This window comes from Felis catus, chromosome F1 (assembly GCF_018350175.1).
Source record: "Felis catus isolate Fca126 chromosome F1, F.catus_Fca126_mat1.0, whole genome shotgun sequence".
Taxonomy (NCBI): domain Eukaryota; kingdom Metazoa; phylum Chordata; class Mammalia; order Carnivora; family Felidae; genus Felis; species Felis catus.
Genome location: NC_058384.1, coordinates 68,607,395 through 68,635,370, shown reverse-complemented (window position 1 = coordinate 68,635,370; position 27,976 = coordinate 68,607,395). Strand labels below are relative to the sequence as shown.

Genomic DNA, 27,976 nt, shown 5'->3' with positions numbered 1-27,976 from the left:
ACAGCCACACTCAGAGCTATTTGTCCAGGAAGACGGAAAAGACGAGAGGAAGTGAGATCGGAGAGGCAAGTGAGCAAAACCCAGGAAGCTGTTTTAAGATCACGGGTACAGCTAAACACTTTTGCAACCAATAGGGATTCAGGGCCGTAGAATGAGCCATATGTCTGCCTTCGAGCCGTTAAGAGCCAGCTTTGTTTTGGGCGCCGTCAGAGTCTCTCCACGTAAAATGCTCTGCCCGTCAGATTCAGTTCCTGCTGGTACTGCTGATGCTCCTGTTCAAGCAGCTGGTGCAGGGCCGCTCGACGGACCTGGCGGGGGGGGGGGGGGGGGGGGGGGAGGGCAGAACAGAGTGTGACGTCAGGCTGGCCCCTTTCCTCGTTCTCCCGCGATGGCAGTCCAGCGTGCGTCCTCCTGGCTTTGGACTTAGCTGTGCCACAAAGCTAGGCGGTAGCATCGAGGCTGCGCACTGCAGGGGAAGCCTACGCAAGTCTTTCTCCGTGGATGAAACCCCACGTTCAGCAATTACTTGCTGAGAACACCATGAACCGTGACCTCCGCCAGGCACCGGGACACACAGATGGCGACCTGCTGGCGACCGGGTTCTCCCGGGAGAGAGGGGCTCTGAGAGGCGGGTGCTGGGCACGGACACGAGGGGAGCGAGGACTAGTCCGCGCCCCGGGACTGGAGGCCGGGTCACCTGCAGCCGGACGCAAAGAGCCACTTGACGAGACCCGGTACTGCTCCAGTGTAATGCTGAAAACCTCAGAGGCAGATACACTGGGCAAGTACTGGCAGCAGTGAAGAGCTTGGGACCCCGGCGGACTCTGCAGGGCAGTGAGGGTGAGGCTTCAGGTCACTCTTGCGAGAACTCACCATCAGCAGCTGCTTGTTGGCCAGTGCCAACTCCTGTCCCCTGGTGTCCTGCGTCCTTAGGGCAGCATACAGGTTTCTCCTCTGGCCCAGCGGCGTCTGCCACATACAGTGGGTGTGTGAATTCTGCCACCTGCCCCAGGTACAGAGGAAGGAGCTGACTGGGTCAGTTAGGAGTGGTGACACAAACCCCATCACTGGAACCTCTGTGCCCATGTCAGAACACGGCCAGCTCCTTGAAGGGTAACTAGAACTGAGAACCTAGTATGCGTTGAATACACAGGACGCTGAATCATCATAACCGTGCATCAGAGATACTAATTTTGCACGGCACACACGGAAACAAAGTTCAGGTGAGTCGCCTAAGGTCACTTAATGGCAGACCTGGGTATCAAAATCCAGTCTAAAAATTAATACCTTCCGTTACACCATGGTTCTCATCCTTAGCTAGACAACATTCTGCAATCATTTAAGGTTTTTTAATTCATGAGAGAAATATGCATTTCTCTCCCCCCACCTCTCTCACACGTGTCCTCTGCTCAGATAACCCTTGAGTTTTATTTTTTTTTTAAGATTTTTAAGTAATCTCTACACACAACGTGGGGTCAAACTCACAACCCCAAGATCAAGAGTCACACGCTTCGGGGCGCCTGGGTGGCTCAGTCGGTTAAGCGTCCAACTCTTGGTTTTGGCTCAGGTCACGATCTCACGGTTTGTGGGATTTTCTCTCTCCTTCTCTGTCCTTCCCCAGCTCGTGTGCACGCAGTCTCTCTCAAAATAAATAAATAATAATTAAAAAAAAAAAAGACTCTCATATACTAAATGAGAGTTGCAATCATGCTCTAAGTTCCTGTCTCACTGCCCTCGCTGCTCCCAGAGCCGTGACCCAGTGGCTGCCAGTGTCGCTGCCTCCGGGGGCGGGGGGGGGGGGGTGCCACCTGGGGTCCTGTGGGCAAGATGCCCCAGCAGGAGCTGATGACCCCCATGGTGTCTGGCAACAAAGGAACTTCTGCCTTTCCTGAATCAGGCAACCTTTCACATGGGTGGGGCCATCCCTGGAGCGGTGGGCACAGCATGTCAAGACCTGAAGTTATCAGCTCCCCCAGGAGTCCTGCAGTGCTGACAACACACCCGGGGGGAGGGTCCTCATGCCCTGCTGCCACCCAGACCTGGACACCCAGGGTGACATCTGCCTGGACATCCTCAAGGACAAGCGGTCTGCCCTGTATGACATCAGCACCATCCCGCTGCCCACCCAGGGCCTGCGAGAACTCAACACCGATAGTCCTTTGAGCACATGCGCTGCTGAGCCTGGAGAAACCCCCACAGCCTTTAACAAGTATCTGCAAGAAAGCTGCTCAAAGCTGGTCCTTAGCCAAGAACCCGGACTGTGTAGCCTCTTTACGTTATCTTTCTTATTTTTTATGTTTATTTTTGAGAGGGAGAGGAAGAGAGAGAGAGAGAGAGAGAGAGAGAGAGATAGCACGAGAGGGAGGAAGGGCAGAGAGATGGGGGACAGAGGATCTGAAGCAGGCTCCAGACTCTGAGCTGTCAGCACAAAGCCCCACGTGGGGCTTGAACTCATGAACTACAAGGTGATGAACTGAGTTGAAGTCGGACACTTAACCAACTGAGCCACCCAGGTGCCCCTAGGATTGTGTATCTTAAGCTGTGGGGTCACTTTGGTTTAAGTCTCTGGTTGAGCCCTTGTGGTGATGAATATAGTAAACAAATACATTGGGCTTAAAAAAAGGGCGGGGGGCACCTGGCTAGCCCGGTGGAGCACGTGACTTGATCTCGGGTTCCTGAGTTCAAAACTTATGCTGGGTGTACAGACTATTTAAAAAGAAAATCCTGGGGCACCTGGGTAGCTCAGTCGGTTAAGCCGCCGACTTCAGCTCAGGTCACGATCTTGCGGTCCGTGAGTTTGAGCCCTGCGTCGGGCTCTGTGCTGATGGCTCAGAGCCTGGAGCCTGTTTCAGATTCTGTGTCTCCCTCTCTCTGACCCTCCCCCGTTCATGCTCTGTCTCTGTCTCAAAAATAAATAAACGTTAAAAAAAAATAAAAATAAATAAAAATAAAAAAAATAAAAAAATCCTGGGGCACCTGGGTAGCTCACTGGGTTAAGAGTCCGACTCTTGATTGCGGCTCAGGTCGCGATCTCACGGTTTGGGGGTTCGACCTCGGTGCGGCTCTGCACTGACAGCGTGGAGCCTGGCCGGGATTCTCTCTCCCTCTCTCTGCCCTACTGCATGTGCTCACTCTCTCTCGGGATAAACAAACAAACAAAAAAAAAATATATATATACACCAAATGAAAACTGAAAGCTTTGTTCTTCTGCCCCAGTTCTCAAAGTTACCAGTTTGTGTATTTTTCCAGAAAGTTTTTCTATCATATACTAGGAAGTATATTTTTTTATTACCATGCACTCATACATTTGTTAGTAGAAGTAGTTAACAGTTGGACTTTCCCATCAACACATACACACTTGCTTCATTCTGTGTAAAGGCTGCCTAGTATTTTTATATCATCACTTAACAAGGTAGGCTGTTCCTAGTTTTTAAAATTTAAAGTAATCTCTCCACCCAACAGGCGGCTGCAACGCAAGACCCCGAGATCAAGAGTCACTTGCCCTTCGACTAAGCGCACCAGGTGCCCTGGTTTACTTTTGTAAACAATGCTGTCCAGAATGCTGTTTATGTATGTTCTAGAGCTTTTGCAGGCATATATATGCAAGGTCAACTCTCTAGGAGTACAGTTGCCACTTCTAAGGACATGTGAATTTTGAGATCTTAAGTTTTGACAGATTTCATCAAACTTACCTTTGTTTTTGTTTATGTTATAAAAATATTTTTTTGAAGAACTGATGTTTGACTATTTTAATTTTTTAAATGTTTATTTTTGAGACAGGGAGAGAGGGAGATGTACAGAGTGTGAGTGGAGGAGGGCCAGAGAAAGAGGGAGACAGAATGTGAAGCAGGCTCCAGGCTCTGAGCTCTCAGCACAGAGCCCAAGGCAGGGCTCAAACTCACCAAGTGTGAGGTCATGACCTGAGCCGAAGTCTGATGCTTGACCGACTGAGCCACCCAGGCGTCTCTAAAAATGTTTTTAATTTCTATTTATTTTTGAGAGAGAGTTGGGGACAGAGGATCCAAAGTGGGCTCTGGGCTGACAACACAAAGCCCAATGCGGGGCTCAATGTCACAAACCGTGAGATCATGACCCGAGCCAAAATCAGGAGTCAGACCCTTAACGGACTGAGCCACCCAGGCACCCCCATCAGACTGTGTTTGTAAAAAGGCTGCATCCATCTGGACTCTCACTAAAATTGTATGCATTTTTGCCACCTCACATCCTTGCCAGCTCTGGGCATAACCACCTGTTAAACCTTAAAAACCGGGCTTATCCTCCCCAATCCCAGACCACGCGGTGACATCTTCTGGGTTGAGGTCCGGACGTGTTTTACAAAGCTCCCCAGGTGAAGACACAGAGCCCAGTCTCGCCATTCGCTCAACAAATACGGCGCACCTATCACGCGATTGAGACAACAAATACTTGCATTCTTCTTAAAAAACAACAACAACAAAAACTTGCTCCAATTCTCCCTGGGAGGATGGGAAGAAAGGGACAGTAAAGCCATCTGGGTGGCACAGGGAGCGAGCTCGAGTGAGCACCGGGAGGCCGGTCCATGCTGCGGCCTGCACACCACAGTGTCCTTCCTCGGGAGCCCCGGAGGGCGAAGCAGGTCTGCAAGGTGGCCAGGGGGGTGGGGAGGACACGAGAGTGCAGGGGTCAAGCTGAGGGGAAAGGGAGAGGACAGAAGCAGGAATTACCTGTCGACCATCTTCTTAAATCCCAGGACCCTTTGAAAACTCTGCAAGAAAAGTGAGTTGCTGATCCGCCTCTGGCTGGCACCCCATCCCCAGCACCCTCCCCTCAGCCCAGCACCCTGTCCCCAGCACCCTCCCGGAGGGGGCTCATGGGCCTTTCCTGAGAGAGAAGCGAGGGCACTGGGTCCAGAAAGTGCGCAGGGAGCAGCCTGGGAGCAGCCGGTGTGGAACCACCCACAGTCTCCTACTGTTCCCACCTGCTCACCTCAGGGCACCTCAGGAAACCGGAGGGTCACCCATCTGGGAAGTTCGTCCGGCCCCGCCCCACCCCCCAGCTCTGCACACCTCTTCTACTTTCGTGGTCTTTCCCACAGACATGTCCACACGCTTGCGGGACACCAGCCCAGGACACAAGCAGGCTCTTGTCTCTGTATCATCCAGTCACCCAGGTTTCAGGAGTCATGGCAACATGTCTGCCTCCAACAATGACCCAGGGTCTGCGACCTGATTGGTCACCTGGCCTGTTGCCCTGTAGACCAGAAGGGAGTCCCAGTTCTCAGGCTATTCTAGGAGCAAAGACCAGAGCCCCAATTTTAGGGTTTCTTCCGCGGGGTCTCAAGGAGCATCCATATGATCCTAGGTCCAAAGAACATATCCTGTGCCTGTTTGATTAAAAGGCACCTATAAAGGAGTGAATCATGTGTTTTAATTGTTCATTTTATTAGTTTTAACGTCAGAGCAGGGCATCGGTCTGACCATTGCTTCACTGTCCCATATAGCGTCCCCAATAAATGAGGGGGGGTGGGATCGTGTCAGGTGCCAACATTCCCTTTCCCATTTATTCAGGACAGCATGTAAAGAAAGCCTGAGGCCGATCCTCGCATTTCCGGGGACCAGGTCGGGTTAACGTTTCCACACAGCCTGGTTTCCACGGAGCACCAGGCAAGTTGTTCTGCGCACCTCACGGCCTCCCCAGACCTCCCCACCAGCTCACGTCTGCCTTTCCAACCAATCAACTCGAAGATGTCTCAAACACAAACGGTTCCCATCCACCTATGTATGAAGGGGCAGACATAGAATGCACCAGGCCCGGCTCCCCCAACTCTTACAATTTAGGACTATTTATAGTCTGAGGACAGGGGAAAAAAGGCCAATGAACAAACTATAATCAAAACCAAGTGAGGATTTTTAAGGAAGCCATGATGGAAACATTAAAACATCTGAATTCAACTCCAGAAAAAAGTGCTACCAAGGGAAAATCAAGTCCTAACCAATTCTCTGAAACTGGCCGTAAGAACAGGTTGGAGAATGATCCTCTAGGCGTGAACCCTACGAGCTCTGGACGAAGTGGGACTTCGGCTGACCGGCGCCCACTGGCCAGATGACCTGAGGCCACCAGCAGCAGGAGCAGTGTCCGTCAGCCCGTCACAGAGTACTTTCCAGTGTGTTATAGTTGTCCTTAAAGCTCTTCAGTTCAAGAAAGTGCTTGGCACGTTTACTCTTCTGACTGGAAGGGAGGTAGGTCACCTGGATGGTTGTCGGGGAGACTTCAGGAGACTGGGTTAGGTCTTTGGCGGCTGACTGGTGCTGTCTCTGAGAGCTCCCGCTTCGTGCTTTGACTCTGGAGGATACAGAGAGGGCAGGTCACGGACAGAATGACGACTAACACAAGAAGGCAATTCAAGCAAGACTCAACCGCTCCGTAACATGGCGGTAGCCACAAGTGATCCCTTGTCCTTGTCCTATCTTATAAACTAGTGACTAAAAGCCCATCTGATAGAAGTAGCAGAGAAAACAATTTTCCCAGAGTCCTTGCCTCTGGCTCAACATCTTCCTTTTTTAGTGTGTATTTTTGAGAGAGAGACAGAATCCGAAGCAGGCTCCAGGCTCTGAGCTGTCAGCACAGAGCCCGACATGTGACTTGAACTCACAAACTGTGAGATCATGACATGAGCCGAAGTCAGACGCTTCACCGGCTGAGCCACCCAGGCACCCCTGGCTCAACATTTTCATCTCGCTATAAAGAAAACCTTTATTTGTTATCATTTTTTAAAGTTTATTTTAGAGAGAGAGTATACGTGCATACACGTGGAGAGGGGCAGAGGGAGAGAGAGAATCCCAAGCAAGCTCCATGCCTGGTGTGGAGCCTGATATGGGGCTCAGTCCCACGACCTGGGGATCATGACCTGAGAAGCCAGAATGAAGAGCTGTACGCTTGATCGACTGAACCACCCACACGCCCCAAAGAAAACTTTTTTAATTCTGCTGATTCACCTCCTGCATCTATGTACTAATATACTCCCAATCTAAGAAAAGTCCTTTGAAAACTGAACACCAAAAAATAAGAACAGAAATAGCTATCAAGTACTTACGACATTAAATTGGTCCTTTACCAACATCTAATTTACTGCCATCCCAATATCCCTACATGGCAGTAACATCCCCAATTTCCAAGTTAGGAAACTGAGGGCCCTCTTGCCTAAGGTCACAAAGCTAGTAAGCGACAGAGTTGGGACAGGAATCTGTCAGATTTCAGGGCCTCGTCTTCACTAACCTCACTGAATTGCTCTAGAAATCAGAAATCAAGGAGTGAATTTTTATTTACTTTTTTACTGTTACATCCCTTTCTTTTAAAAATTTTTTAACGTTTTTATTCTCGGAGAGAGACAGAGCATAAGCGGGGAGGAGCAGAGAGGGAGGGAGACACGGAACCCGAAACAGGCTCCAGGCTCCAAGCTGTCAGCAGAGTCCGACGCGGAGCTTGAACTCAGGAACCGTGATATCACGACCTGAGATGAAGTTGGATGCCCAACTGAGCCACCCAGGTGCCCTGAATTTTTATTTTTTTTTAAAGTTTATCTCCATACCCAATGTTGGGCTTGAACTCATGACCCTGAGATCAAAAGTTGCATGCTCTAGCAACTGAGCCAGCCACATGCCGACGAGGACTAAAGTTTTTTGTAATTATTTTTTTAAGAATGTATTTTATTTTAGAAAGAAAGTACATGTGATCAGGGGAGAGGGGCAAAGGGGGAGAGAGAGAGAATCTGAAGCAGGCTCCATGCTCAGCGCAGAGCCCAACACAGGGCTTGATCCCATGACCTCTGGGATCATGATCTGAGCCAAAATCAAGAATTGGATGCTCAACTGAGCCACCCAGGTGCCCTGATTTTATTAAAGATTTTTTATAAAGCGTATTTGCTTATTTTGAGAGAGACGGCGAAAGCAGGGGAGAGGTAGAGGTAGAGGTAGAGGTAGAGGTAGAGGTAGAGGTAGAGAGAGAGAGAGAGAGAGAGAGAGAGAATCCCAAGCAGGCTCTGAGCTGACTGCACTCAATCCCACGAATCGTGGGATCATGACCTGAGCAGAAATCAAGAGTCGGGACACTTAACCAACTGAGTCATATAGGTGCTCTCAAGGACTGAACTTTTAATAAAATTGTGGTAAAATAGACCGTTTTTAAATGTTTACGGTCCAGTAGTATTAAGTATATTCACACCGCTGTGTACCCATCCCCACCACCCATCTCCAGAGCTCTTTTCATGCTGCAAAACTGAAGCTCTGTCCCCAGTAAGCAATAACCCCCCACCCCTGGCACTGTCACCTTCCCATCTTTATGAATTTGAGGACTCTAGAGACTTCACCTGAGTTAGAACCAGAAGGTATTTCTGGTCCAAAGAAACCACACTTTGAACACGCCTTCTGCCTGACCTCCAGAACAAGCACCCTTCCTCGTCTTCCCCTGCTTTCACTCCTCTTCTGAGCAGTTTTTACCAAACCCTTTGTTTTTGGAACAAGGTAGTTTAGTTTTATGAACAGAGAAAAGACAGAACAGCCATACTCCTTACCTTTTCAGAAAGAGCCTTATTCAACACGGCAGAAAATGGACACGGTTCTTTTCAAGGCTGGTAACTAACTTTTTATTTCTACATGGGCTTTCCCTCTCCACCCTTTGAACATCTGTATAAACAACACCATGAAACCACGCCAGCGCATGTTTTAAACACTGTCAGACAAAAGTCGTGATTCCTATTACACAGAAACTCAACAGCTGATGCTCTAGTGACGCCCTTAGTTTCAAACAAGGTTCCTAAAGCTGTGAGTGGTAATAAAAATGGGGGGGGGGGGGCACGTGTGATTGTTATCAGACCAAGACATGAAAGGAAAACACTGGAACCTGAAAGAGGAAGAATCTCTGCATTGAAAAACTTTATTTCGGGACACCTGGGGGGCTGTCAATGAAGCGTCCGACTTCGGCTCAGGTCATGATCTCACAGTTCGAGAGTTTCAGCCCTGTGTTGGGCTCTGTGCTGACAGCTCAGAGCCTGTTTTGGATTCTGTGTCTCCCTCTCTCTCTCTGCCCCTCTCACGCTTGTACTCTCTCTCAAAAAAATTTTTTTTTAAAGCGTCCAGGATCCAGTTACCATTAAAAAAAAAAAAAAAGTAACTTCATTCCCTGGAGGCGCCTGGGTGGTTCAGTCGGTTAAGCGTCCAACTTAGGGCTCAGGTCATAATCTCATGGTTCTTCAGTTTGAATCTCACATCGACTCTGCGCTGATAGCTACGAGCCTGGAGTCTGCTTCCGATTCTGTGTCTCCCTCTCTCTGCCCCTTCCCCACTCATGCTTTGTCTCTCTTTCTCTCTCAAAAAAAAAAAAACATTAAAAAAAAGAAAAAAGGAACCTTAGCCCCCCCCCTTTAAATTTTTGTAATGTTTATTTTTGAGAGAGACAGAGTGTGAGTAGGGGAGGGGCAGAGAGAGAGGGAGACACAAAATTGGAAGCAGGCTCTAGGCTCCAAACCGTGAGCACAGAGCCCGAACAACCACGAGATTATGACCTGAGCAGAAGTCGGACGCTTAACTGAGCCACCCAGGTGCTCCAACTTTATTCCCTTTACCGGTCTACATTTTACACACCAATTCTGACATTTTACTGAGCTGAACTAAAAAAAAAAAAAAAGGAGGGGGCACAAAAGTAGGAGACGCTTCTCCTACTGTGTTCTTATAGAGCAGCACACGCTTTCAGAGGCAAGTAAGGCAGAACAAGACAGCTCGTCATTGTGATTTTGTTACTACTGCTCACGAAGGGCATCTTGCTGGGGTGGGCCAGCACCACCGCTGTCCTCTCCAGCACCCGCCCCCCCCCACTTACACGGCGGCCAGCTCACTCAGGGCCTCCTGGTAGCGCAGGTACTCACTCTGCCCAAAGACCTGAGGAAAGAGGAAGAAAGAGTGGGGCTCCCTCAGGCTGGGGCATCCCTTTAGTCCCCTGAAGGAAAAAGTGGCCATCCGGCTTACCCCCGTCCCATAGCGGGCTGTCTCATAGCCATCCAGCAGGGTGTCGATGAGGGCCTTGCGCACACCCTTAAAAGGAGTACTAGTGTTCCGGAGATCTAGCAGGTAGGAGCGGAAATTCTTGCCCATTAAGGAACGGGGATGCCTGCCTTCAGCATGAAACGGGATCTCTGAGGAGACAATCACACAGCACAGTGATAACCCTTCTCCCATTTGTTAGTCTTTTTAGTTAACCTTCCAAATTTAGGAATGGGTCGAATGAATGAATTGGGGGGGAAATTCTAATGGAATGAAGACGACCGGAGGCCCAGAGCCGCGTCTGAGCGGTCACGGGGTGCTGGCAACACAACCGTAGGCTCCACCGATGGTACCGACAGTGTCTCCTTTCCATCTACCCCCTACTCACTCCAGCTCTGAGGCGTAAACCACGTTTCAGCAGAAACAAAGCATACTTGACAATGGTCACACGGTAGAAAAAATTCAAGAACCATTTATCTCGGTCTTACTGAAAAAGCGTGGGTGTCACTTGTCTTGTGTAGAAAAACAAGCAAATTACCACCATCCGGTTCACGAAACTAAAGGTCTAAACAATAAAACAAATTCACCCTTTGAAGAAGAAATAACTTGCCGCCATCATTTCCTTAGACAAAATAACCCAGTACTCTCAAAACTCCAGGAAATTCCTCCCAGCGGGGGGCAGAAAAAGCATAAGCTCTAATATACACAGCCCCCCACCCCCTCCCAGCCCAGGCCCTCAGCCTCCCATCAAGTCAGCCCTACCGGAGGCGCGGACGGCGTCCAGGGCTTTCATCCTGTACAGGTAGTTGTAGCAGCCTGTCGAGAAAGAGACTGGTCGTAGGCACGACCTCAGATTTCTCAAACTCCAGCAAGCCAATAAACTGCCTCCCCGCATCTCACATGTGCCCAGCAACAGAGGAACCACAGGTGCCCAGCAGCTATGCTGACAGCTCAGAGAGCAAAGGAATTCTGAACACATGGGATTCCTCACTCAAGCGTCCTCCGAGAGCACGCCACATACTCTGATTTCCCTGGGCTTCCAGCTGGAGCAGTCTCGCATCGCCGTCTGCAAGGAGCTGAGGTTCATACTTGATGTCTTGAACCCTGGACAGCCGAATGTCAATCTCCTCTCTCAAGTCCTGTTCACACAGAGAAAAGAGCGTGCGATCACTTATCCTGTACTCTGCTTCCCGTCAGCCTCGAAATGGGGCAGAGCAAGTGAGCAGCTATGACAAAAGCAGCACAAAAAATGCTCATCTGGCTGGTAACGTTGCCAGGTCAGGCTGAAAAATATAAGGATAGGCTTGGGTTCTCTAAGAACTTCCCCCAACGGCACATCTCTAACCTAGCTCCATTTAAAAAAATTTTTGTAAAGTTTATTTTGAGAAAGAGACAGCTAGTGTGTGAGCAAGGGAGGGGCGGGTGGACAGAGAATCCCAAGCAGGCTCTGCCCTAGCAGCGCAGAACCCCACTCGGGGCTTGAACCCACAAATCGTGAGATTATGACCTGAGCCAAAACAAAGAGTCGGACGCTCAACTGACAGAGCCACCCACGCAACCCTCTAAGCTAGACCTTTAACCTGCCAGAATTTCCTCAAGTTCTATGGCATCAACATGATTTCTGACTCAACTGAATTTAGGATCTTGGTTAGGTGTTCTAACAAACTTCTGGAGGAAGAGAAAACTGGACAGCAAGTGAAAATCATAATCTAAAAATCTGTGAGAATACCTGTATGTGGTTTCCAATAGTTTGGGGACTACCCTACCTGGTGGATCACAGGACTTCTAAAAGCTTTCTTCTGGAGTACACTTAATTTTTTAAGTAGGTTAATTCACATCCACGATATAAACTTCGAGAAGATACTACAGTCACCCCTCACTCACCCCGAAGCAACCACTGTTAAGTCCACGTCCATCTCTCTCACTTAAAAGGGCTGCCAGAGCCCCAGCAGATTTTTCTTCTCGTAACTTTAAAAAAAAAATTTTTTTTTTAACATTTATTATTTGAGAGACAGCACGTGAGTGGGAGAGAGACAGAGAGAGAGAAGGAGACACAGAATCCGAAGTAGGCTCCAGGCTCTGAACTGTCAGCACAGAGCCCGATGTGGGGCTCGAACTCATGGACCGTGAAACCATGACTTGAGCCGAAGTCAGACGTTTAACCGACTGAGCCACCCAGGCGACCCACTTCTTGTGACTTTTTAGCAACTGCCACTGTGGAATAGATCATACGTGAAATACACGCTATGTACGTTTTAAGTAATTATGAAAACTGTGAAGATGAACATCTATGTCTGCTCTCCTGAAGCCATGTGTGCCTAGTTCTGATTAAATGCAACACCCCCAATGTTCATTTGTCAACAATCTTACTTTTCTTCACTGTTTTACCACATATCAACCTGAACAAGCTGTTTACCTTTGCCTGGTTTCAAACTTCACACAAATGAAAAAATACTTTTTGCATTCCTCAGTAACTTGTCTTTTCAAAATTTTAAATACTAAGTTAGAACTTACATGGAATAAAATGCAACCAATTTGCGTGGACTGAGTTTTGACAAGTAAATACACCCACTCAACCACCACTGCAACCAAGACAGAACATTTCCATCACCCCAAAACGTTCTCCATGTCCCTCTGCAATCAACCTCTTTCCCTGCTCCAGGCAATAATTATGTACTTTTTATTGATACAGTCGTGTGTTCCAGAATTTCACATAAATGGAACGGAACAAAATGGCAGATACTCTTTTGTGAATGGCTTGCTAGCTTTTTTTACTCAGCATGTTTTTGAGATTCACTCATGTTTGTCTTTTTCTTTTTTAAAAATGCTTTAGAATTGGGGCACCTGGGTGGCTCAGTCAGTTAAGCGTCCGACTTTGGCTCAGGTCATGATCTCACGATCGTGGGTTTGAGCCCCACGTTGGATTCTGTGCTGACGGTTCAGAGCCTGGAGCCTGCTTGCGATTCTGCCCCCACCCCCCTCCCGCTTGCACACACACTCTCTCTAAATGTTAAAAAATTTTACAAATAAAAAAATGCTATAGAAATTCATGTGTGTCCATATGTTCGCGTTGTTGAGCTTACTTTCACTCCTAGTATTCCAAAATACAAATAAATCATAGATATATTCTTGAGTAGACGTTTGGCCTAAGAATTTCTTCTGGAAATATCACAATTGCTGCCATGGATATCCTTAAAAAAATTTTTTTTTAAATGTTTTATTTTTGAGAGAGAGAGAGAGAGGCAGAGAGAGAGGGGGACAGAGAATTTTAAGCAGGCTCTGTGCTGACAGCAGAGAGCCTGATGCAGGGCTTGAACTCAGGAACCATGACATCATGACCTGAGCTGAAGTTGGGACACTTATCCAACTGAGCCATCCAGGCAGGCCCTGCCCCACGAATATTCTTCCATGTCTTCTGGTACAACACGAACAAAAATTACTTTCTGAATGGTAAGAGTGGAACTCCTGCACCATGGGATTAGGTACATGCGTAATCTTACTAGATAATACCTGGTTATTGGCCAAAGAAGTTTTAGTAATTTACACTTCCACCAGCAATGAATGCAAACTTATTTTTTATTATTTTTTGGTGCAAAAAGGTCATTCTATTAAAGCATGGGGACAGGACCCATGGGCAGGAAGAGCTGCTGAATACAAATTTAAATGAGAGAATTTTTTAAAGGGAAAGGAATCTTATCTAGTCCAGGATGCTCCAAAATCATCAAAGTTTTTAAAAAGATTTTTAAAAATACTATTTTTGAAAGAGAGAGACAGACAGACACAGAATCTGAATCAGGCTCCAGGCTCCGAGCTGCCAGCATAGAGCCCAACGCGGGGCTTGAACTCACAAACTGTGAGATCATGATCTGAGAAGTTGGACGTTTAACCGACTGAGCCACCCAGGCGCCCCAATAATCAAAGTTTTGATTGTATCATGGTGTACTGGTGGCCAACCCTATAACCGTCTTATGGATGGCAGGTGGCATCTGGAGAACTGAGGGAACATAGAAGAAGCACCATCGAGTTTTTACACCATGACACGTTCCTTAAGGCTTTCCGTGAAATACATCAGCCGAGAACAAAAAAAAAGGAATATTGACAGCACTGGTTGTTGAAAGGACACCCAGCCAGGAGTTGAGCGAACTGTGTACTAGCTCCGGTTCTCCCACTAACCTGTTTATCACTCAGTAACACGTTACTGAGCACCCACTACACGCAGGCCCTGGCTTTACTGTGAACAAAACTGGCATGGTGCCTGCATTCCTGAAGCTTATGGTCTCATGGAAGGTAAGCATTAAACAAGCAGACAAACACAAAAGAAAACTTGTGATAAAACTGTATCCAGAAAAACAGGATGCTACGAGAAAAAAAAAGATCACCTACTTTAAAACAGGTTAGTAAACTCTCTTCTTCAGAGGAAACAACATTTGAGCTAAGATCTAAAGAGCAAATCAGCTAGCCAAGAGAAAACCAAAGACCACTCTATGCCCCAACAACAGCACATGCAAAGACTGGAAACCTAACATGTGTAGCCGGATCCCGGCTGGATCCTTGGATCAGAAAGAGCCAGAAGCTGAAGACAGGAGCAGGACTGGGGGTGGCATTTAGACCTCTGATTTCCAGGTTAGGTTTGTGGAAATGCTACAAAGGCGGTACATATAAAAACAGGGAACTCAGTAAAGAGGTCTGGGAGACGGAGAAAATGTCATCAGTAGAGATCTACAAGCCGAGGAAAGGAAGATAGTTACTGGAGAAAGTGTGAAGACTCCTGGACTATTCACCTTGGGCACGTCCTGGGGTAAGCTGCTTCCTTCTCAGGTTTCAGCTCCTAACACGAAGGACTAGGGGGACTAGGGGATTGATGAGGCCCCCAGGAATGGAAGGTAGTGCAGCGGCAGATCCTTCTCCGTGACCTGGGGCTAACCTGCCGCCCTAACACAAACCTTAAAACAGAAAACACTGGGCGGCACGTTGAGCTTGCGAACTCTGTCCACAGAGTTGGCAAATTTTAGTCCAAACCCTTCACTCCGCAGATGCAAAAACTGTTGCTTCTGCGCCAAGTGCACGCTGTGCCGCAGCAGGGGGAGCGGAAGCCAGAGCCACGCTGACCGTTCTCTCTCCGGCCGAGCGCGGGGAGAGCGACAAGGGAACTCAGAAACCAAAGTCATCTCAAAGGCGAAGGCCATCTCACTCTAGGCCCTGACGGAGCCGCAGAACCAGGCCGACCTCGTGCCTTAAGGACCTACCTTGGGGGCGTTGTGTCCCACGGGGACATGAGGTCCCCTTCGGGATTTCATTGCAAAGCGCATGATTTGCCTCTTCACAAAAATAAACAGGAGTACGAACACCTGTCCAAGAGATAGGAAAAAAGGACAGTATCTTTAGCAAAAACACAGTAATTTTTAAAAAGGGGGGGGGGGCACGCCTTCCTTTGAGGTCCCCAGCTGCAAGCGCTCAGGGCTGCTTCGGGGCACGCCCGGGGGCCAGGGAGCAGGGGCAGGGCGCTCGGCCCCCAGGCGCTCCGGGGGCAGGTACGAGTCCCAGCCCAGGGCAGGCGCAGGTGGGTGAGCGAGCGGCCGGGGGCGGAGGGCCGGGACGCGGGGTCTCCTCACCAGGCTCCCGTAGGCCATCACCAGCACGACGTTCACGCCGGACAACCAGTTACTGCCGGACGCCATGGCCTCCCGCCCCGCGCACAACCGCTCCGGGTCAGCCTGGGCTCCGCCGCCGAGGCCCCGGCGCCCGGGCTCCCCGAAACTCCCCGGCCATTTCCTCACGGGGAAACACCGACGCTCAGCCGGCCTGAAAACATGGCGGACAGGGGCCCAGGAAACAAGAACGCCGCCTTCCCGCTGCCCCAGCACGTGACCCAGGCCCGCACCGGCGCGCGCCGAGACGCCGGACGACGCCGGACGACGCCGGGAACAGGAAGCGGATGCCGACGGTGCGTCACGCGGCAGAGGCGGGGCGGACGCGCGGAGCCGCAGCGCCGCGGCTCGTGGCGGGCAGTGCGCGCGCGCTTGCGTGCGCGTCCCTTTTCGCGTCACGTGCCGGGGGACGCAGGCAGGCAAGTGGGAGGGGGAAGGCGCGAGAGCGAGCGCGCGAGGGGAAAGGAGGGAGGGGGTGGGGAGGAGGGAACCTTACATCACGTGACAGGGGCGGCGCGGCCCGGGGTGTCAGTGTGGAGGAGACTGAGGTAAAGTTGGGAGCGCAGCGGCGTTGGCGGCGGCGGCGGCGGCAGCGGCAGCGCGGCGGGGCCGGGTATTGTCCGCGGCCCCTTTAAATCCGCGGTCTCCCTTTCCCCTCCCTCCCTTCTCCCGTACCCCGCCGGGCCCCCCCCCACCCCAGTCGGCCCCCCGCCCCGTGCGCTCCCCTACTGGACACCCCTCCCGGTCGTGCGAGCCCGGCGCCCTACCCAGCCCCCTCCCCCCTAGTTGGCCGCCGGAGGTTTTGTTTATGGTTGGATTTGCGGCCTAGTGGGCCGCGCCGGAGCCGGGGCCTCGATTTGGGAGCGTGGCCGGGGCGGGGCTTGGGCGGCCGGAGGGGGGGGCCATGCGGCTAGAGCCCGAGCGGGGAGAGCGAGGAAGAGCGCGAGCGAGCGCGGCCTGGGCCCCGCCTGAGGTAGGGCCCTCTCCGGCCCGGCCGCTGCCGTGAGGACGCCGCGGGGGCCGGCCTCCCTTTGCAGCCCGCTGCGGGCCTTCTCGGATCCGGATCCGGCCTGGTTTGGGGGTGGCGGGGGGGGGGGGGGAGGGAGGACGGCGGGGTGGAGCTGCCCCGAACTCCCCCCATGTGGCCCTCAGTTCGGAGTGCGGAGGATTAATTTGTTCCGGGTGGGAGGTGAGGCGGCGATTGGCCCCGGGAGCTCCCGATGTGGCGCTGAGCGGGGCGAGCCTCCCATCCTCCACGCGTGGGCTCGCGTCCCCTGTCCGCTTCCAGCCTCTTTGTCAGCTCCTCTTACCGCCCGTCCTGCTTTCTCAGCGCCCCGGCATGGGGGACGGCTTCTCTGCCGCTGTCGTAAGCGTGCCGTGGCCCACGCTGGAGTTTGGGGGGCCCCGGACAATTAGGATGTTTGTTGGGGAAGCTGGGCGGGCCGACCCCCACAGGGTGTGTTACGCCCGAGGGACGTCACTGGAGCACTGGGGTGCGGGTCCACTCTTCTCATGATAGGACAGGAATCCCGAATTTCCTCAGACCCTTCACTTTGTGGACAGTCCCTAAATGGCTTTGCAAACTGATGTCACAAACAGGAGACCGCTCCGCCACCCGTCTCGAAAAGTAGCCACCTCTGGTGTAGGGTGATGGGGAAGGAAAAACGCCACAGGAACAGGCTCTTTTGTTGTTGTTGTTGTTGTCGTTACCGTTTTTTTGCCTCTGAGTGCCCCTGATTACTGGATGGAGAAATCCTTTTTTTGTTTTCTCCCCGTCCACCTTTCACCGTCCGTATCCCGCCGTGGGGATGTGTGGTGTGACTTGCTGGCGGATGATGGGGGTCCGTGACAGCCAGCATCACCGGAGAACCGGAACGTGTTGGTTACGTGTGGGTTGCTACAACGGGTTTGAGATCCTACACCATTGTCCTTAAAAGAGCGGACCGTGCCGGTGACCGTTTCCCTTGTGAGCAGCGGGTACTGCTGTCACGTAACTGAGGATGAAAGACCTTAAAATGTACTGTTGCTGATTACTAAAGCCCCTTTTTTGCTAAATGTGCCCTAACTGGCAAGTACGCTTTTTAAAACGAGATTCAAGTTTGTGGACGAGGGGATGCAGGGGTCATTTCCACAAAACATCCGGGGGAATTAGCTGTTCTGTTACAGGTAGCTACCCCAGTCCAGCTTGAGTGTCTGAATTGTTTCTCTACTTAGATTGTAAGCTCCCTGAGGGCAGCAACCAAGTCCTATCGCTTTTGTATTTTCTAAAGTACTGGACACATAGTAGATACTCAATAAATACTTGATTTTTATTTTTTTCTGTAAAATTTCTTTGGCTATTTTTTTTTTTAAGTAGCTGGTTTTCAAAAAATGGTCAAAGGCACTCCTGTGTTGAAACCTGTATTCCTGCACTTTTCCCTGGGTCTCCAACACTTCTCACATGTTGCCCGTAAATATTTTTATTTTCTAAGGAAAAATACTTAACAAGATTCTTCCTCTCCACTGTGATAACTCTAGGTATGTGTCCCTGCTTGCTACGAAAAGGCTACTAATTTTGCGCCCTCCAGTGATCCATCCCAGATCATTTAATTTTGACCTGCTGCTCAGTGTTGTTACTACCTAGGTGGTAAAATTTTCTTAGTCGCACATTTCAAAGCACTTGTAAGAGAGAAATTGAAGTTAACAGAGGGAGTCTTCTGGACTGTTCTTTTTTTTTTGTTTCATTCTATTTCCCTTGAGTCATTATGTGGCTTTCAAGATGACTTTTTAATATATCTACATTGACCGGTATGGTATATGGAGTTCATATTGCTAGTCACAGCATTCATATCTAGTATTAACTTATTAACTTGAAATCACACGAGAAGTAGAAAGCAGTATTTGTAAGCTACAGGAGTGTTTATTCCCATTAGAGATTTCATTTTAGAGCCAGTTATTTAAAAGCATAATAGTTTTCGTCTAATTTTAATTTTTTTCTTTGATTTGAATCCAGGGTACTGGTTAAAGAACACATGTTTTTTTGGTGTGTGTGTGAGTGTTGAAACTTGACTAGTCTGGGAAGATGGACTATTTGTGTAGCAAATAGTTTTGTAGTAGCTAGAAATATTTACAGGCCTTTGTGTGCACATATGTAGCAGAAAGAGGTAAGGGTTAAAGAATTAGCTCTGAAATTTTCTTAAAAATTTTGGTGATAGAGAATGTAGAAACTCTTCAGTCTGAATGACTGCATCAAAAGAGAGACCTCTGCAGCCTCTTGATCCACTTTGGTGAAGAATTTATCTTCAGGGAAGTTCGTTTTCTTTGAGACCTGAGAAACAGTAAGATTCCCTTCCCTAACAATTAATCCTTCTGTATTTCTTTAGAGGCCCAACCTATGTCTCTCAAATCCAGCAATGGCTTTTGGGGAGTCTAGAATTATCCCGTATAAAGTTTCATTAATGAAAAAAGTTACACGTAGAGCAGAAAATATAAACGTACCCTCTTTGGAAGGGAATAAAACCATGCAGATTAACATCTGATTTTGAGCCACTCTGTCGTAGGATGAGTATTTTCTTTGTTTACTCACCGTAGCAGCTGAGGTTGCGGTATAAAGCAAAGTATGAACGGAAGGAACTTAAGTTCAGGAGAATCGTAGCCTGCTGGAAGTGTTAATAACAAAAACCGTTCTAGTTTTGAGAAGGCCCTGTGTGTTTTCTGTCTCAACAAAGTCCTCTTGCTGGCAGTAATGTCTCGTTTAAAATGATATCCTAGAAGCCCTTTCTTGCAAATAAAAACTTTGTGCCAGACCCTTTTGGTTTGGGACAGATTTGGAATTCTCTGTATATTAAGGTGAGTGGTAAAGGGTAATTGCAATTCTGGTGCCTCAGAACAGTGGACTAGGAGAGCAACAGAAAGTAGTTGCAAAAATAGTGTGTTGGAATTATCCAGGGAACTGAGATTCTTGAGCAAAGTCACTGGGGCTAATACTTGCCTTGTTGAAGGTTATGGAAGCACCCACTGCATGATGAGAGAGACAGAGACAGAGACAGAGAGAGAGAGAGCACGCGCGCTTGAGCTTGAGGGAGGAAATCTAGACTTGAGCATGTCCTTTCCCAAGTGATGGGGGTTGCATGCAATTTACATATTGTAAGGGAGGTAGGGCTGTTTTCATAGGTAGATTGAGTTTCTCTATTTTAAATTGTTTTTATTTGTTTGGAGTATAGATTAAGTTCCCTTCCTGGAAGGCTTTTGTTTCCAGGTTTTGCTGATTAGCTTTCCTTTTGTCAAAGGGGCTTTAGATATTTGTGTGTAGAAAGCTTTTGATTATTAACATTGTTTTGCGAAACTTCACAAAGCTGCATATAGGGACTAGTAACCAAACCATGCGCATGACTTAAACCGGCAGTCACCTATGCTTTATATATTTCTTCTATAAAAATGGACTACTAACAATTGTTCCTTAAGGAATTTATCAAACTGAGTATGTCTCAAGAACAGATGACTCTTCTTGGTTGGTGAACATGTTTGGTGAAGGTGCTGATGAAAGAGGTTGAAAACCTGTTTTGCCCATATTTAATATCTGAATTTTTTTTTAATCTTTCAGTATTCTACCTTGTAAATACTGTTATTTGTATATACTGTAAATGATGACGTCGGTGGGCACGAACCGAGCCCGGGGAAACTGGGAACAACCTCAGAACCAAAACCAGACACAGCACAAGCAGCGGCCACAGGTAAAGAACCCAAGGGATGCATTGCCAGCATTGCTGATTGATACTGGTTCCCATCCAGCGCAGCATCATTCTCTGCTCTGGATTATTGGTTTGCATTTTTTATTTTTTTTTCTAGTCCTTGCCTCTCCTCTTTACTTAGGGCCCGATGACTGTTGTGGTAGGCCATGATGAGCATGCTTGCTTTTTGTTTTTTGATGCTGTATTATGAGACTTGGAGAGAAGGGGTCCTGTACTTTGTATCTCTAAGGTAGCATTTTCCTCAGACTAAATCTTAGGTTATCGTCAGGCCAGATATAAGAGGGTGGCATTGGTCCTTGCAGAAACAGGAACGGGGTTTATACATGACTTTGCAAATATATTAATGTCAATTATTTAAGGCACGGATGTTTAAAAGAGGTGCTGTGATCCCACAATGGGAGCTTCTTTAACTGTGAACATGGGTGAAAAAGCTCCCTGCTTTTTTAGGGATTGTAGAGTGGAATGGTGACAGGTTCATTGTTTATTTTTTTGTCATTTTGCAGAGGTAAGCATCTTAACTGGTGTTAGCACTTTATTGGTCATTTGTAACAAGGAGAAGGAAATTGGGCTGAGAGGTGGGGTGGATTATTGGCTACATAGGTCCCTCTTATTTCTCTAAACTGTTGTCTCTTGATCATGCTTTCTTGAACTCATCTCCATTCTTAGGCCACTGCGGAACAGATTCGACTTGCACAGATGATTTCAGACCATAATGATGCTGACTTTGAGGAAAAGGTGAAACAAGTGAGTGTATTGCTAATTGCTGGCAGTGATGGAAAAAGACATCAGGATTAAAGCATAGTTTAACATCATAGATGTCTGTTAGGGTACTTTTTCCTGTAGATACTAAAAGAATTATGACCTGAAACATAATAGGTTAAGCCAATAAATAAATGCTCTTGTTGTCTGATTTACCATACTTCTTTAGACAGCTACCATGTTCGAAAAGGTTTTATCTTAATTTTCACTTCTTGTTTATTGGATGATTTTGTTGATGCCATTTTTATAGCAACTTTGAGCAGTTGTGGCATCTAGGAAATGTAGAAATTTATGGTATGCTGAAACCTGTGTGCTTCTGGGTTTGATCTCTACAAGCTACTTTATTGTGTAAATACTTTTGACATCATCTGTAATCACAGGTGTTAATGTTTTGCTTATTGAGCTAGAATACCAAAATTCTGCATATTTTGCTTTTTTAAGTCTGGGGTTCTTTCGGATTCAGCTGGTGTCTTCTCTCTTCACCTGGCTTCCTTTTATGAAGAGTGCAAGTTCGTTCATGTTGCTGATTTTTTTCTCTTTCAGTTGATTGATATCACAGGCAAGAACCAGGATGAATGTGTCATTGCTTTACATGACTGCAATGGAGATGTCAACAGAGCCATCAATGTCCTACTGGAAGGAAACCCAGATACGGTAGAGTGTTAATAGAGCGTTCTGGAAAGTGGGTCCCTGGCTGAGAAGCTCAGAATATTCTAAAAATAGCAAGTGGAGTAACTCAACTTAAAGGAGAGTACCTTATTCTCCAAATGGAGCAGAGACAGTTGAGGAGGTTGTTTTCTGCAGGTGGCAAGTACCTAAAATTTATGTACAATAAATAGAAAACAGATAAAATCCATCTCTTTAAAAATTTTTTTTATTACTAGGTTTGTTTATTTTGAGAGAGTGCGAGTGGGGGAAAGGCAGAGAGGGAGACAGAATCTGAAGCAGGCTCCAAGCTATCAGTGCAGAGCCCGACGTGGGGCCTGAACCCACGAGTGTGAGATCATGACCTGAGCTGAAGTCGGATGCTCAACCGAGTGAGCCACCCAGGCGCCCCAAAATCCATCTCTTTTAATTAGCCCAGAGTAAATTATTCATTCCAGGCTAGTGACTGTGTTCAAGACTGGGTTAGTCTGAATTAGAAATGGTATCTAATAGCCTTCGTTACTAATCAGAGAACATTCTGCTCACCTGTTTTATTGCTGTTGAACAGAGTCACAAACTGGTAGATTCTGAATTCAAGACATTCTCATCAGTATCACCTTTACATTTTGCAGTACGTTTTCATCGCTTGAACTTATTTCTGTTGAGGTGGCAGAAAAAGAGTTAACGGCCTGTTGACCACCCTGGAGATGATAGGGGCTCCTATCATCTTGGAGGAGCTCTTACCCTAGAATTTCACTTATTTCACCTCTTCTCTTTTCTACTTAATGAGATCCCAATAATTTTGTGCTTGTCTTATCATTGTCCCAAATTGTCAAGTCCTTTAAGAACAGGGATTCTGCCTTACTAATCTTTGGGGTGTTCCTGTGGTGCCTAATAGAGAACTGTTTTGTTTCAATGAGCAGTGTATCATTTTGAACTAACTTTCATTTCCTTGGTCTTACATTGGGGATCTTTGGTTGGGATAGATACCCAGAGTTTATCCTTAGAGAGGTCAGGTTACTAGGTTTAGAGTATCACGTTAACTAAATGTTGGGGGTTTGTCACTTTCCTTGAGACAATAGGAAATAATAACGGAAAACCTTGGGAGCAGGAAAGGGGCAGGAAGAAAGAGAAAATCCCAAGCAGACTCTGTGCTGTCAGTACAGATCCCACAAATCACAAGATCATGGCCTGAGCCGAAATCAAGAGTCAGATGCTTAACTGACTGAGCCACCCAGGTGCCCCATTGGAAAACTTTTTGTAACCACTGAATTTAAATTTGTGGATTTTTCTCTTCAAAAATGTGGTATTAGGGTACCTGGCTGGCTTAGTCAGTAGAGCAGGCAACTCTTGATCTCAGAACGTAGACTTTACTTTAAAAAAAAAAAAAAAAAAGTGTGGTCTTAGATTTTACATCATTGACCTTATCTGAAGATGACTGCCTGGATAATCAGATAATAGACTCTTTGGCTTATTTTGAGTTTACTTTAGAATAATTGTGCATGATTTTGGGATAGGGGGTGGATGTAGGAGTACTTACGCCTTTTAAAAGTTTAGATTTTTTTTATTTTTGAAGTTTATTTATTTTTGAGGGGAGAAAGAGAAAGTGCATGCATGAGCAGGGGAGGGCAGAGAGAGAATCCTAAGCAGGCTCTTTGCTGTCAGTGCAAAGCCTGATGTGGGGCTCCATCTCACAAATTGTGAGATCATGACCTGAACCTAAATCACAAGTCTGACGGGGCACCTGGGTGGCTCAGTTGGTTAAGCATCCAACTTTGGCCCAAGTCACAATCTCACGGTTCAAGAGTTCAAGCCTTGCATTGGGCTCTGTGCTGACAGCTCAGCTCAGAACCTGGAGCCTGCTTCGAATTGTGTCCGTCTCTCTCTCTGTCCCTCCCCTGCTCGCTCTCTCTCTCTCTCTCTCTCTCTTTTTTTTCAAAACTAAACGTTTTAAAAATATTTAAAGGGTCTGATGCTTAGCCAACTGAGCTGGATTTTTAAAAATTAATTAATTTGCAAAAGTCACGTTTTGTTTCACCTTTCACCGTCTTCTGTCTAGTGCTACAAATCTAACCTTCTATGGTGTCAAAAAGGAAAATAAACTGGAGAACATAGGCTTATGCCACAAATAAGTTGCTAATGAAACCAGTTGGGAGTAATATTTGCTGCCAGGGGTGTTGGATGTATTTGGGTAGATGAGATCGTATCAGAAAATGGCACCACCCTTGGGAAGATCATAGTAATTCCTTTTCCTTGTAGAACCCAGGTAGTTCCAGCAGCTGTGCATACCATAGAGAACGGAAAAGGGGACAGGTTTCTGAAACTTGACAGGTTTTGAGATAGACCAGCTGAAAAGTCTATAAGCTTTTTTTTTTTTTTTTTAACGTTTATTTACTTTTTTGAGAGAGAGACAGAGTGCGAGTGGAGGAGGGGCAGAGAGAGAGGGAGACACAGAATCCGAAGCAGCCCTCAGGCTCCACGCTGTCAGCACAGAGCCTGATGCAGGGCTTGAACCCACGAACCATGAGATCATGACCTGAGCCGAGGTCGGATGCTCAACCAGCTGAGCCACCCAGTTGCCCCTATAAGCTAACTATTTTGAATGTAGTTTCCAGGGTTCCTGCTGCAGATTTAATTATAATGGTGGCACTGTTACTTAAGAATTGATGCTACTGTGAGCATAAAAAGACTCAGGAGCTATAATGTGGAATGAACTTGGACTGGAAGAGTAGGCAACAAGGAGCTACCGGGTCCTGGGTGGATAATTTTTTCAAAAACTATTAGTAAACTATTGTAGGCTCTTTAGAACGTGTGGGTATGATTTTGGTATAATTTTAAATGTAGTTTTTAACTTAAGTTTTTTAAGTTGTAGTAAAAATGTTTAAAATGTATAATTTTAACCATTTTTAAGTATATAATTCAGTGCCATTAGGTACACTGACCATGTTATGCAGTCATTAGCTTTATCCATCTCTAGGACTTTGTCGTTTCCTAAACAAAAACTGTATCCATTACACAGTAACTCCCCCTTTCCCCATCTTCCCAGCTCCTAGTAACCTTTTCTATTCTCTGTCTCTATGAATTTGCCTATTCTAGGTACCTCATGTAAGTGGAATCATGCAATATTTGTCTCTTTGCGTCTTCTTACTTAGCATAGCGTTTTCAGAGTTTGTCCATATTGTGGCATGTGTCAGAAGTTCACTCCTTTTTAATGCTGAAAAATATTTCATTATATGTGTATACCACATTTTGTTTATTCATCCATTTATGGACACTTGGAATTGGCTGGAAGTAAGTTGTAGACATCACAAATCCTCTGCAGCATGCTTCCCTTAAAGAAGGATATTTTTCTGTATGACCATGTTATCAATCCTGGAAAAATTAATAGCCGTTTTGTATTCTACTTGGTTCATATTCTTGGAAGTCTTTAGATATTTGTTAGCTGTTGCGGAGCACTGGGTCATTGTTGTTTGAGTAAGATGGTAACTAGGATAGTAAAGATATGGTAGTCTCGGTGTTTGGGAATTTTTGTACATATTTTCTGCAAAAATAATTGTGAATCAAGGTGTGTGTGTTTATAAAATTCATTTTTTGAGGAATGAGGTTTTTTGCAGGACTTTTTAGCTTATTTTCCTTACCACGAATTTTCCCTTCTGCAGTCTGGAGTGAATTATAGATTATTCTGCTTTGGGGAAAGTTTAATTGGGTTGTATCACTTTAGGGAATATAGGGAGAATACAGATGTAAAACCTGGAACAGAAGGCTCCCTGTAGTCCACTGTGTCCGGGCCAGGGCTATGCCTTCCTGGCTGTTACTTCGTCTTTAAAGCAAAGGCAATTGGTGTGTGTGTCAGGGAGTGGGGCTGGGGGATGGTGGTGAGGACTAGGTGTAGTTCTTATTCTTCTAAATGCTGGGTTGTTTGATTAGAGAATGTGCCCAAGAGTCAAATGCTATTGATTCATTCTGAATTCAAAGTTAACCTTTAGAAACTTTTAGTTTCCTTTTCTCCTTTGACATGAATAAGACTGTGTATGAAAAAGTTAGGAGTCACTGAATCTGAAGGAGATTAATTTTTTCAGCCCAGGAAACACACTTGAAAGATGGGGACCAATAACTAGGCCTTTGACTGATACGCCATGTGACTGCACCGGATCCAGATCTTGGCGATCCTTTTGGAAGTGATCCCTGCAGTCCATTAGCTATAGGCGCCTCCCCTATAAGAAGGACTTCAATTTTTCAGTGATAGGTATAGAATTTGTTTTGAGGTTCTGTCTGTACCCTCCATTTAAGCAGACATAAGTTAGTGGAAGTATCTTAGATTTGGATGATGAGAGGAGAATGGTTAACAGTTTCCCAGCTTTTATCTGTGGTTTCCCGATAGCAATCCATATTGATTAGATGTGAATGCTCTGCCCTTCTTTAGCATTCGTGGGAGATGGTCGGGAAGAAGAAGGGAGTCTCAGGACAGAAGGATGGTGGCCAAACGGAATCCAACGAGGAAGGCAAAGAAAATCGAGACCGTGACAGAGACTATAGTCGGCGACGTGGTGGGCCACCAAGACGGGGGAGAGGTGCCAGCCGTGGACGAGAGTGTATGCATGGGGCTTTAACAAAACCAGCTGTGGGTCAGTAATGTCTGGATTTCAGGGATGTCAGGGCCCTGGTAGGCTGGACCTAGTAACCATTATATCATCCTTCTGATTTTTTTCTTGCCACCATTTATTCTGAGACCTTGGTATCTCTTACATGTAGCGTTTTCTAGCTACAGCTACCAGTTTGGCATGAAATTACCTTGCAGTCATTTATAAAGTTGTCTGACTTCTAGCTCTCTGTTGTGGTTCATCACCATTCCCCTGGTAACCATCATGTCCCATCCTTCCATCTCATTATCTCCTCTTGGTTTTGTCTCCCCACCACCATCTGTATGTGCCACTTACATATTTACATAAATTCCATTGACTCTGTTTTGGCTATCTGTGTTTTTAATTTTAGTTCGGGGTCAGGAAAACGGATTAGATGGCACTAAGAGTGGAGGACCTTCTGGAAGAGGCACTGAACGAGGCAGAAGAGGACGTGGCAGAGGCAGAGGTGATCAGTTTCTTGGGGGGTTGGATATTGGGGGCAGGGTATTATTAGTTCTATAGGGGTCGTCTTTATTTGAAAACAAATTCACATGACATCTCATTACCTAAATTGTTGAGAAATCATGCAAATTCTAGAGATTGCTGAGTGAGCAGTGGGAAAGAAGGTAGGTGTCGTTTATGTTAATGTATTTGTTTAAGGACCCAGAAGCTTGGTCAGCAAAGGAACAATCTGTCAATAGTAGTGATTGCCTACTGTGTTATATTAACTATACTACAGGGTGAAAGAAAGAACATCTAATAATATCAACCACTTACTATTCCAGAGTTGCCTCAATTGGCAAGGTACTTTTTATATCAACTTTTAAAATATTTCTCCCTTCCTCTCTTTGTGTCTTTTTTTCCTTTAAGGTGGCTCTGGTAGACGGGGAGGAAGGTTTTCTGCTCAAGGAATGGGGTAAGTTTCATTGATTTGATGTCACAGTCTTTAAATTTTTTCCCCCTAATCATTACCATAATATCCTAGAGCGGCTAGTGTCTTGATACCCTGAGGATAATGTGCAGCCTTAACCAAAATGTGATCAGAAAGATTTCTAGACCACTTAATCAGATGAGTGTGTAGATGTAGTGCTGGAGATAAGCATTTACTGCTTGGATCACCTCTAGCTCATAACTTCATTTGAATGCATGTATCTGCTGTTTTCCAAAATTCAGTGTGGGTTTTATGATTATAGATGTCCTAACCCAAAATAGGTAGTAGACATAAATTGAGATTATTCCATGGGATTGTTCATTTTTGCTGGTGCTGCTTGGAGGTCACAGACTCTTTTAAGCTATTTTTCCCCACACCCTCAGAACCTTTAACCCAGCTGATTATGCAGAACCGGCCAATACCGATGACAACTATGGCAATAATAGCGGGAATACGTGGAACAACACTGGCCACTTCGAACCAGATGATGGGACGAGTGAGTGACTGCTTATTGTTTCTGGTCTTTAAAAACCTAAGGAAATAACTATTTTGAGGTTATGGTCATATTAAAAAGTGGAGGAATAGTTTTTGGTGCAGAGATAAGGGAGGAAGGGATGGCGATCGAAAT

General features: G+C 46.8%; 3 protein-coding genes and 1 pseudogene across 40 annotated transcripts in view; 2 read left to right on the top strand and 2 right to left on the bottom strand.

The window, feature by feature from the left end:
- Nucleotides 1-70: 70 nt before the first annotated feature.
- Nucleotides 71-5,262, bottom strand: CFAP141 (cilia and flagella associated protein 141). The gene is made up of 4 exons (XM_003999790.5): nucleotides 5,046-5,262; nucleotides 4,704-4,744; nucleotides 874-1,003; nucleotides 71-308 (listed from the first exon to the last, which is right to left on the bottom strand). Exons 1-4 carry the CDS (start codon nucleotides 5,076-5,078, stop codon nucleotides 207-209), a joined length of 306 nt encoding a protein of 101 aa, XP_003999839.1. The 5' UTR covers nucleotides 5,079-5,262; the 3' UTR covers nucleotides 71-206.
- On the top strand, nucleotides 1,813-2,390 carry LOC111558430 (annotated as a pseudogene).
- A 606-nt stretch (nucleotides 5,263-5,868) lies between the features above and the next one.
- On the bottom strand, nucleotides 5,869-17,392 carry CF1H1orf43 (chromosome F1 C1orf43 homolog). Of its 5 annotated transcripts, none has more exons than XM_045049071.1 (8): nucleotides 16,972-17,392; nucleotides 15,260-15,361; nucleotides 11,898-11,981; nucleotides 11,035-11,152; nucleotides 10,776-10,829; nucleotides 9,999-10,165; nucleotides 9,853-9,911; nucleotides 5,869-6,321 (listed from the first exon to the last, which is right to left on the bottom strand). In XM_045049071.1, the coding sequence occupies exons 2-8, from the start codon at nucleotides 15,320-15,322 to the stop codon at nucleotides 6,126-6,128; spliced, it is 741 nt and encodes a 246-aa protein (XP_044905006.1). In that variant the 5' UTR covers nucleotides 15,323-15,361; nucleotides 16,972-17,392; the 3' UTR covers nucleotides 5,869-6,125. The 5 variants fall into 5 exon arrangements, with proteins under 5 accessions (XP_044905006.1, XP_019678061.1, XP_044905007.1 ...); XM_019822502.3 differs by lacking the exon at nucleotides 16,972-17,392 and adding an exon at nucleotides 15,626-15,934; XM_045049072.1 differs by lacking the exon at nucleotides 11,898-11,981 and having other exon boundaries at nucleotides 16,972-17,323.
- UBAP2L (ubiquitin associated protein 2 like) overlaps nucleotides 16,120-27,976 on the top strand; it is a 39,538-nt gene continuing 27,681 nt past the window's right edge. For 7 of the 34 annotated variants that reach the window (XM_045049065.1, XM_045049061.1, XM_045049058.1 and 4 more), the window contains exons 1-8: nucleotides 16,479-16,634; nucleotides 20,244-20,373; nucleotides 21,058-21,135; nucleotides 21,694-21,804; nucleotides 26,219-26,387; nucleotides 26,788-26,883; nucleotides 27,288-27,333; nucleotides 27,732-27,844. In XM_045049065.1, coding sequence (XP_044905000.1) covers nucleotides 20,284-20,373; nucleotides 21,058-21,135; nucleotides 21,694-21,804; nucleotides 26,219-26,387; nucleotides 26,788-26,883; nucleotides 27,288-27,333; nucleotides 27,732-27,844 — 703 coding nt within the window. In that variant the 5' untranslated portion in view covers nucleotides 16,479-16,634; nucleotides 20,244-20,283. Of the gene's footprint in view, nucleotides 16,275-16,456; nucleotides 16,635-20,243; nucleotides 20,374-21,057; nucleotides 21,136-21,693; nucleotides 21,805-26,218; nucleotides 26,421-26,787; nucleotides 26,884-27,287; nucleotides 27,334-27,731; nucleotides 27,845-27,976 lie in introns of those variants that run through there. The other 27 variants (XM_045049063.1, XM_045049062.1, XM_045049056.1 and 24 more) reach the window with 15 other exon arrangements.